This window comes from Sinocyclocheilus anshuiensis, unplaced genomic scaffold, assembly GCF_001515605.1.
Source record: "Sinocyclocheilus anshuiensis isolate Anshui unplaced genomic scaffold, SAMN03320099.WGS_v1.1 scaffold106, whole genome shotgun sequence".
Classification (NCBI taxonomy): Eukaryota; Metazoa; Chordata; class Actinopteri; order Cypriniformes; family Cyprinidae; genus Sinocyclocheilus; species Sinocyclocheilus anshuiensis.
In genome coordinates, this window is record NW_015542347.1 from 1,543,802 (window position 1) to 1,553,463 (window position 9,662).

The 9,662-nt window shown below is 38.7% G+C and overlaps 1 protein-coding gene across 1 annotated transcript in view; it reads right to left on the bottom strand.

Moving 5' to 3' along the window:
• myripb (myosin VIIA and Rab interacting protein b) overlaps window positions 1-9,662 on the bottom strand; it is a 231,359-nt gene that overhangs the window by 87,257 nt on the left and 134,440 nt on the right. The window contains exon 3 of the mRNA XM_016490029.1: window positions 5,307-5,528. Coding sequence (XP_016345515.1) covers window positions 5,307-5,528 — 222 coding nt within the window. The remainder of the gene's footprint in view (window positions 1-5,306; window positions 5,529-9,662) is intronic.

Genomic DNA, 9,662 nt, shown 5'->3' on the forward strand with positions numbered 1-9,662 from the left:
ATTACGGATTATAATGACTTATACTGTCTTCTTACGCGTTGCATTGCATCGCATCGCACCGCACCGCATCGCGCCGCGTAAACATAAAACCATGTCTGCATTTGTGATCGCAGAAATGACAAACAACAAGCGCTACTCTACACTGCTCAAAACTCGCGTTTGAATCATCAGTGGCAAATTCTTTAAATATGAAAACGTACTTACAGACTGTGAGTCAGAACAGCCGGCATTGTAGTCTACTCTCCGAGGATCAGGAAACAGTCCTCCATAAAATGCGCTGCACACATCTGAATATTTGGGTTGAACTGTTCTGGAACAGTGTTGTAAATACAACTTAACCACTGATTTCTAGTCGTGTCCTCTTTTGGAAGGCCAAACAAAGTATTTTCGCTTTCGCAACGAAACACACAGCGTCTTCACAGCATGGCGGCGGCGGTGGCAGCAACAATAAAGTTACGCCTTCTTCCTTTGCTTAAACATTTGGGCAGCGTTATGCAAATCTTCCCACATCGTGACGTAGACATGTGGGGGCGTGTTTAAACGAGGCGTTTTAGGAGGGTGTGAACGAGTCTTAACTTTTATAAAGAATATCTCTTTGGGTTTGAGACTTTAGTCTTTGCAACTTTAGGGATCTTATCTATTCACGAACAGCTTGTAACACTCCAAAGAGAAAGGAAAAATTGAAATCGCATCATATGACCCCTTTAATCATCCAGCAAGCAAAATTATTAGTCTGATTAGTCATATCATTTTTAAATAATATTCATGCAGGGCTTAAAGTTCTCCGGCACCCTGCCGGATCTCCGGCGTGCAGCATTTGGCTGCAGAAAAAAATAATCCTACATTAAAAAAAAACTTGTTGATATCACTTTAGCCAATTAGAAATTTTGCTTTTATAAACACGAGACGCGCATAATAGTATCCAACTGCAGAGCAGTGTTGCCAACTTAGCAACTTTGTCGCTAGATTTAGCGACTTTTCAGACCCCCCTGGCGACTTTTTTTTTCCAAAAAAGCGACTAGTGACAAATCTAGCGACTTCTTGGACAAACCTTAGCGAGTCTCTGTGATCGCTGGTACTGACGCAACGGTGCGAGGTCAGCGTGCACACACCTCTCTTTCTGCATCTGCTCTGTTCAATATAAAGCAGTTTCTATATCTGCATTTTTGTGCAGATTAATGTCTTGGAAGGGAGAGCTGGTTATGTAGCCTTAAAGGGCCGCATTTCAGTCACTATTTCATATTTATTCTGTTGTCTGACAACAGAAACAGTAATACTGTATATATAAATGAAAACAGTTTTATTGAGAATTTGGCTGCATTAAAAAATACAGTATGTGAGCACAGAGAGACAAACAAATGTAAAAGGCAACAGACGCGATGATGTCATGAATATGCTAATTAGCGCATGACATCATCTGGCGACATTTAGCGACTTTTCAAACCGGCTTTAACTACTTTCTATTGAAAGAAGTTGGCAACACTGCTGCAGAGTCGCAGCCCTGATGAATGGAGAAGCGCGACACGTTGAAAAAGCTGCGAGGCGCAATGGTCAAAGATGTCCATCTAACGCATATTTGCATAGAAAAACTAATTAAAAAGCAGCGGAGCTTTGTAAACAGCAGAGTAATCATGTCATCTCCATAAGAACGATATGATTGCCAGAACAAATTTACCGGGATTTTTGAAAAGGTCCTGTTCACACATGATCTCTTAATGGTAATTTACCAGTAGTTTACCAGTAAAGACTGTATGTGTGAAAGGGGCTAATCTCTTCCTCTGTATATGCTGTGAATTTGAATTGCTTAACATTCATCTGGAAAAATTAGCATTTTCTCAATATATTTGTAACGTAAATCATTTATAAACCTTTGCCAACACAGGAGAATACATTGTATTTCTAAATATGCCATTTATTGTACTTCGCAATTTCAAAATAAAAGTTTCTGAGTTTGCATGTGGCCAAATATTAAAATTGAATGGATTTAAACATCATTTAATCACACTGTAATGTGAAACGTCACCAGGCCGTTGGCGCCCTCTGCAGGTATTTGTTATAATACATAATGTACTTAAGTTGGTTATGTTCATATTATGTATAGGCATATTACATTATGTATTTTAACAGTGTTGTTCAATAAAACCATGTAATTACTTGGTTTTGATACTTTATTCGAGCCGATTATTATTGCCTCATCGTTAGTTTATATATAAATAGTCATACTAAAGCCTGGTTTTCACTTAGGTCTATTTGTGTTACTAAAAAGTATCAGATCACTCAGTTGTCAAAATAATCAGTAGATTACTTGATTACCAAAATAATCATTAGTTACAGCCCTAGATTAGTTCAAATATTTCAAAATACAACTGCATTGTTTTACTTTTTGTAATTAAGAGACAAATATTTTGTAATTGAAAATTTCTTTAAAATTGTATTAAAATATTGTATTGTTCTAGTGAACCAAGTATCTGTATTTTGTCTCATCTCGTGAGCTAAGTGTATTGTCACACCCCTAGTGTCGATAAGCAGTGATATAGCTCATAATTTTCCAATTGTATGATATAGCTTTCACTCTTCAGGTCAACCATATATTCATGAAAAAAAAAGCAGTTTGAATAAGGAAAGCAATAACTTTGCCGTAGTATCCTTTCAAACGTTAAAGTTGCCACAGTAGTTGCATGCTTTGCATGTGCTGCCCCATCCCCTCCCACCGGAAAAAAGTTCAGGCTCAGGATTTTTTTTTGCTTTAACCCCTGTTCATGTCCGCATCACCAGTAGTGCAGAACAAGTTACACACTAAAATTAATTCCCTAAACCTAAATATAAAAAGACAGTACGTTGTCTGTTTTTTATTTGAAAAAAATATATTTTTTTCAAATAATTTAATACTTTTATTCCACAAGGATGGATTAAATTCACAAAAAGTGAAAGTAAAGACGTTTATCTCAAAAAAATGCTGTTGAACAAATATTTTGAACTTTATATTCCTTAGACAGAATTTTCAAAGGTTAAATACCTCACACAACATTATTTCACCATCTGTGCGTTGCGCCATCCAAACGCTCACGTCTGTGTTGCTGTCTGGAGCTTACAAGATACAGTGATACTTAATGACAGTGCAAAGAGACAAATCTCACTTCAACTTTATAATGGCATAAACATAAACATGCACAAACATGAAAATACACATTTTTTATGTTTAAAAGGGAACATACACTGTTGTGATGTCTTACTGAATGTGTTAAGTGTAAGTGTGAGTGAAGATGTGTGACTGTAACATCTGAGTCAGCATCTCTCTCTCTCTTTCATACACACACATGCACACTTGCACATGATACACCTACCTAAAAGAATGTTCAGGGTTAATGAAATATTAACATTATCTGTAACATATCACTGACACTGCTGATATAAATTAACCTGTCTTGAACCCAGAACATTCCTTTAATTGCCGACCCAATATAAATGCCATTATATGCTCTTTACAAAAGCAATTAAAATGCTTTCCTTATTATGCATAGATGATCATTACAGCAAAAGAAAAAAAAACTACTTAATTTAGATGGTGATTCTCAGCTCTCTCAAAAGGCCATCTGACAACATAACTGCATTCATTTCAAGTAACGCATAATTTCATTCCTTGTTGCCGTAATCAGTTTTGTGAGTGGAAAGCCGGGGTACGTCTCTTGAAATATTGCTCAGCAAGAGACATAGGAAATCATTATTTGCTGTTACCATGAAATACATGTAGATATCTGGTAATATGAAATCTGTGAGTCAGATTTTTCATACAGCAAACATTTCATGGAAAGAACATGAAAGGAAACTCGCTGAGAAATAATCCTGGTGGAGAATCCACGCCTCGGGCACGGAGTGAGTGTACGTGAGAGAAAAAAAGATATGAAGAGAGAGGGAGACAGCAAATAAGACAGTGAGAGACAGTATGAGCGAAAAACAGCAAAGGATGATGGGATGTATTTTCCTGATTGATTCATATTGTGCTGCACACCACTGATTCACACTGCTGTACATTTTAAAGGGACAGTTACCCAAAATAAGAGTAATTCTTATTATTCTTTACTCACACTTGTATTTTTACAGCTCCAATAAAACAGAGAAACTCACAGAAAGAATCACAGTTCAGGTTTGGAATGACATGAGGGTAAGTAAATAATGACAGAATTATAATTTTTTCAACCCACATGCATTTAGACCACATGACCCAGTAATCAACATATGCTGTAGAAATTCTCACCATCTCTCTCGCTAGTCCAACCTTTACTTATTCTTCCTGCTATCTCCTATCTTTCCATCCTTGCTTTGTGAAAAACGCTAACACACAGTCACACACACCATCAAATCTCCAATGGGCCGGGTACATATTCAGCAGTCGTAAAAGCCAGCATTTAGTAAATCAAACAGGGCTGAAAAAGGGTTATCACTGCTCAAGCATGAATAAATATCTGGGTAAGATGTTAACCAGGCTGTAGGCAAATATGCCACTGAAAGTGACAAAAATGCACCAGATATTTAAAATGCTGATGCAAAAAATGCCAGAAATAATAATATTAATAATAATAATAATAATGTTGAAAAGTAAAAATAATGCTTGCTTAGTTTGAAAAACAAAACTGTTAACCTGTTAATAATCATTCCCACTTTATTTTCTGACATGGACCAGTATTGCCATAATAATACACAAATAGCTCTCATTCACTCCGGACAACCCTCTTGCTTCATATTTCCATACACTCACTATACTAGTGCCAATTTCAACATATCTAAACATTTCTGAGGGTTAGGTTTAATTTAGTTTAAATTTAGATTTATTTGCATAGAGCTTTTCACAGTGCAGGTTATTTCAGTTCAGGGGAACTCCTCAAGATGTTCAAGTTGATGAAGAAGAAGGTTTAACAACCTATTATATTTTATTTCTTAAGTACCCCAACAGTTACATAAATGATGCTCTAGCACCTATTTATAAACACGAAACCAGAAAATTGTGCCTAAGACCTATTATATTTAAAAAGCCACTTATAAATAATCAAGCAATACTGTGTCTAAAACAAAATCACGCTATAAACATTTTTTGTTTTATTTCCTTATTTCCATGTGCCCCTTGCAATCTACTTGAACGATGTGTGTGTTGCCATGTACACCAGCAGGTGTAGTGTCTCCCTTGTCCAGATGTAACTGCATGACGCTGTGCATTTTGTAACATGTCCATTTACCAGGAAGTACAGACATGGCCCCTTAATTCTTATGTATATGTATTTACACGTACGTGTATGCCAGAGGACACTTACCTGCTCTTTTGGCAGGCGGCGCAGATATAGCCCCTCTCGCTCTGACTGTAGGTGCGGCAGGATTTGCAGACGTTGTAGTGGCAGTCCAGACACGGGTGCTTGGGGTTGAGCAGGAAGGTAAAGGGAGAGCAGCAGCGGATGCAGCAGTGCTCGTTGAACTTGTGCTGCTTGGACAGAAGCAAACAGCGACTACCCTCCTCTTCCAGCTCCTGCTTCATTTCACTACAGAGAGAGATGGGGGGATTGGAGGGGAGGGGTTGGAGGAGAGCGAATGAGAGAAGGAGTGGGAGGGGTTAAAGGGAGAGGAGGGGGATGTGAACAAGGGGATGAGAGAGAGAGAAGGAGAAAGGTGAGCAAGTGCATCTGAAGGAGAGGTTGAAGGCGCACAGTCATGCAGAATAATTGGAGATTCTGTGAGGAATGAAAAATTAACGGAAGAATAATTCTGCAGAAGTGTGGGGCATACGGATACAGTCTATTTAATTTCTCTTTGTCAGTCTCTGTTTATACACACACACAAACAGACACGAATATGTGGATAAAGTCACAACAAAGCTGGACTGGGACTGAAAAACGGAACACAGCCCACAGCAGATACCCACTGTAGTGCTGCCCTCTGAAATCTAGTGAGCTGTATTGATGGTCACATTTAAAACACTCTTTAATGAAGCTTCAAAACATTTATAAGTCGTTCGCTTTAAATCATTGGTTTGGATTTTCTATCAAACTCGCAAACTCATATGATTTCAGCAACCAAGGCTTTATTATGTCATACTGTTTCGAGCTCTGGGGTGCTTCTCAAATGGAAGGCTGTATTCTAGTGAGGATGCATCGTTTAGTCTAGTCCTTCTGAGTCCTGCCCATGGTAACAGCACAAAAAAAAAAATACTATATTATACTAAATTATAATCTGAGGAATACATTAAATTGAAAATGTATCTTTCTTTTGTGGCCTATTTCTATTACAATATGACTTTCTGTTAATGTAGAACAGGTAGTGACAACCGTCTGTGGTTTCCCTATGGTTTACATTATGCACAGTTTAGCATTATGTGATTAACTTACAGCAATAAATAAATAAATAAATCGAATGATTCATCACTAGGAGGCGATGATCTTGTGAACCCATAATTAATTTTGTTACACAAAACATTAAAATTCTAAAAAATGTAACAAAAATGAACAGGAATGTTTTATCAGAGCTTAAATCTTCTGGGTCTGATCTGATTTCAGTTTTCTGACTCGTTTTGGCTATATAGTTATAGCCATAGCAATTCGTTTGAGTGTGTGTAATTATGTATGTGTGTGCGTGTGTGAGTGGATGTGTCTGTTTTGCACTCTTGATGTTTTAAAGTGAAACCCTTTCCTTGCTGTCCACTTCTTTACTGCATTGTAGTTGAATTATTGCTTTTATTTTACATATTTGCTGTGTTACAGTCACACCAGTTCAAAGGTATGTGTGTATAAGTGTGTGTACACGTGTGTGTGTGAGTGGATGTGTTGGTTTTGCACCCTTGATGTTTTAGAGTTTCACCCCGTCATTGCTGTGAACTTTTTTTCTGCATTGTGGCAGATTTTTAGATTGTTCTCTGAATTGTTGTGTTTTTTTGATTTCCCATTCATTTCCTATGGTCGGTCATTTTTGACCGAAGACCACAATTGTAACTATTTTTTTTATGACCACTTAGCCTGCTCGAATCATGCCCTCAATTTTTTGTGTGTGTTCACATTCCAAATGCCATAAAAGTCACCAAGTATCGTGCCATTCCGATGAAGCTGTGATTTTTAACAATTCAAAACAGAATATTTTTTGGACAAAAGAGACTGAAGAGCACCAGAGGGTTAAGTATATTTAATTATTTATAATTACATTTCATAGATTATATTTTTATGAAAATATTTGCAATGAATCACTTTTATTTCTATAGATATACAGATTGTGTCAAAGTATCTTCACAGTGATAAACAGAATAACAACAGATTCAATTATGGAAACTCAAATACGGAGAAAATTCAGATTCTGCTGTAAAGCAGCTGTAAAAAGATAATAGTTTCATTAATCAGCTCAATCACTTCAGTGTTGGTTCAGGTCTGATCAATAACAATGTGAAGTTCATCAGTTTCATCAATTTGATTAAAAATGAGGACAATTCAGCTATAAGCATTTCTAAAAAAAAGACATCAATGTCGTTCTTTTTTCAGCTGGAGGCAGTTGAATGTTGATTCAATTCAGTTCAATAACAGTGTCAATGTTGCAAGATGCCACAATAGTGCCATCATCCAGCTTAATTCAGTTCAAGTTTTGTTCTCATCCAATTGTGTCATATCGATAAATTTCTGAAATGTAAGTGTCCTTCAGACCCCAAATAACCAAGCCAAAAGGCAATAGTGGCAAGAAGCCCAAATTCCATCAGGTGATCCTGTAAAAAAAACTTACAGGAGAATCCAGGCTCAGTCAGGGGACCAGTTCTCTTCTGGCCGAAGCGAACGAACATGGTATGATATTGATAAAATGATATTGAGATACATCGCACCAGCATTAGGTGGGAAGGAGTTGTAGTCTGTTACAGGATTTAGTCTACTTATAGTACTGTAGTCTGCCAGTAATTTAAGACTGGCTTATCGGTGGTCTTAAGCATGATGAACGTGTTTTTTGATAAAACTTCACAACAACACTAGGAAGACTGTTCCAGTGTTTGGATGCTAAATAGGAAAAGAATCTAGCAGCCACAGTCAACGTTGTTATTTTAGCAATTATCAAATGTCAAACATTTTGAGAATTCAATGGACATATAGGTCTGTAATGTGATATGAACTTGCTCAATGAGGAGCTAAACTGAGGAGCTAAACCATTCAGGGCTTCTTAAGTAATCAGAAAATATTTAAAATTGTTATGATGTTTAATAGGCAGCTAACGTAACGCTGACAGAACAAGGCTAATGTAGTGGTTCTAGTAACTAGCTGCTCCATTTTGTGTACTAAGCTTGCAGGACAGCCACCCAGTAATGCATTACAATCTAGCCTTGAGGTCATAAATTTATGAATTAACTTTTCTACAACTGACATTGAGAGTATAATGTATGTCATAATTTAGAGACAGATTTAAGATTGAAAAACACAGTTATACAAATGCTAGAAATGTGACCTTCAGATGACAGATCACTGCTATATAGCACACCCAGGTTCTTGACTGATGACGAAGACTTGACAGAGTTAAGCATCTAGGCCTAGGGTTAAGCAGTATTCTGTTTGTTTGTGTGTGTGTGTGTGTGTGTGGAAGTTTTTGATCCAATAATTAAAACCTTTTTTTCTTGATTTTTTTTTTTCTTGAATTTATTAAGTTACTAGTTATCTGATTTTTGAGAAGCAGTGGTCCTGAGACTTGTGGTTCTCCATAAAATTAAAGCATCATAACTTGTGATTGATATGATACCTCTTTATTTATTAGTGCAGGGGGCAGTGCAGGGGTGCCTAAAGAACCTTAACACAACGCCTAAAAATGTGTTGTGAGACACAGCAACAAGGCAGCGAGATATATTGCGACTGCCAAGATGCCAGTCTAGCTCAAGTTTATATAGACAAACAATTAAAAAGCAGCGCAATGGAACACAAAATAAGGTTTAGGATCTGACTGCAACCGTGACAGAATACCGGACCAGACTGAAAGTGAGCTCTTCTCCCCGTTTTTTTTCCATTTTGAAAGATTTTTGTTTTCCTTGTTTTCCCCGCGGCTATGGAAATTGCCGCTCAGTTCACCGCCTTAGCTCGCATGGATCTCCCCTTCGTTCAGTATTCCTGGGAGTTCTGCAGGCTTGCCGTGGCTGCCCAGTTTCCCCGTAACCCAAGGAGGAGGATGAAGAGAAAATGACTGTTCTCTGCCTTCATCCTAGCCCCAGAGCTAGCTCCAGTGTCGGATCCAGCCCCAGAGCTCGCTCCAGTATCGGCTCCAGCCCCAGAGCTCGCTCCAGTGTCGGCTTCAGCCCAAGAGCTCGCTCCAGTGTCGGCTCCAGCCCCTGAGTTCGCTCTAGTGCCAGCTCCTCGAAAGCGCCTTGCTGTGCCTGCTCCTCCAGAGCGCCCTGCAGTGCCAGCTCCTCGTAAGCGCTTCCCTGATCCCCCGTTGAACCCAGGGACGGCCTCGGAGGCTGCTTTGCCATGGCCTCCTGAACTACCTGCTCATGGGTCTCCTGGGCTGCCAGATCCGCCATGGCTCCCTGAGTCCCCTGCTCCGCCATGGCCTCCGAGTCTGCCTGCTCCGCCATGACGCACCGAACTTCCAGATCCGCCATGGGTCTCGGAACGGGCGCCGCCCTGGAGGCCTTCCGTCCGTTAACCCTGTTCCTAGAGGACTCCAGAGCA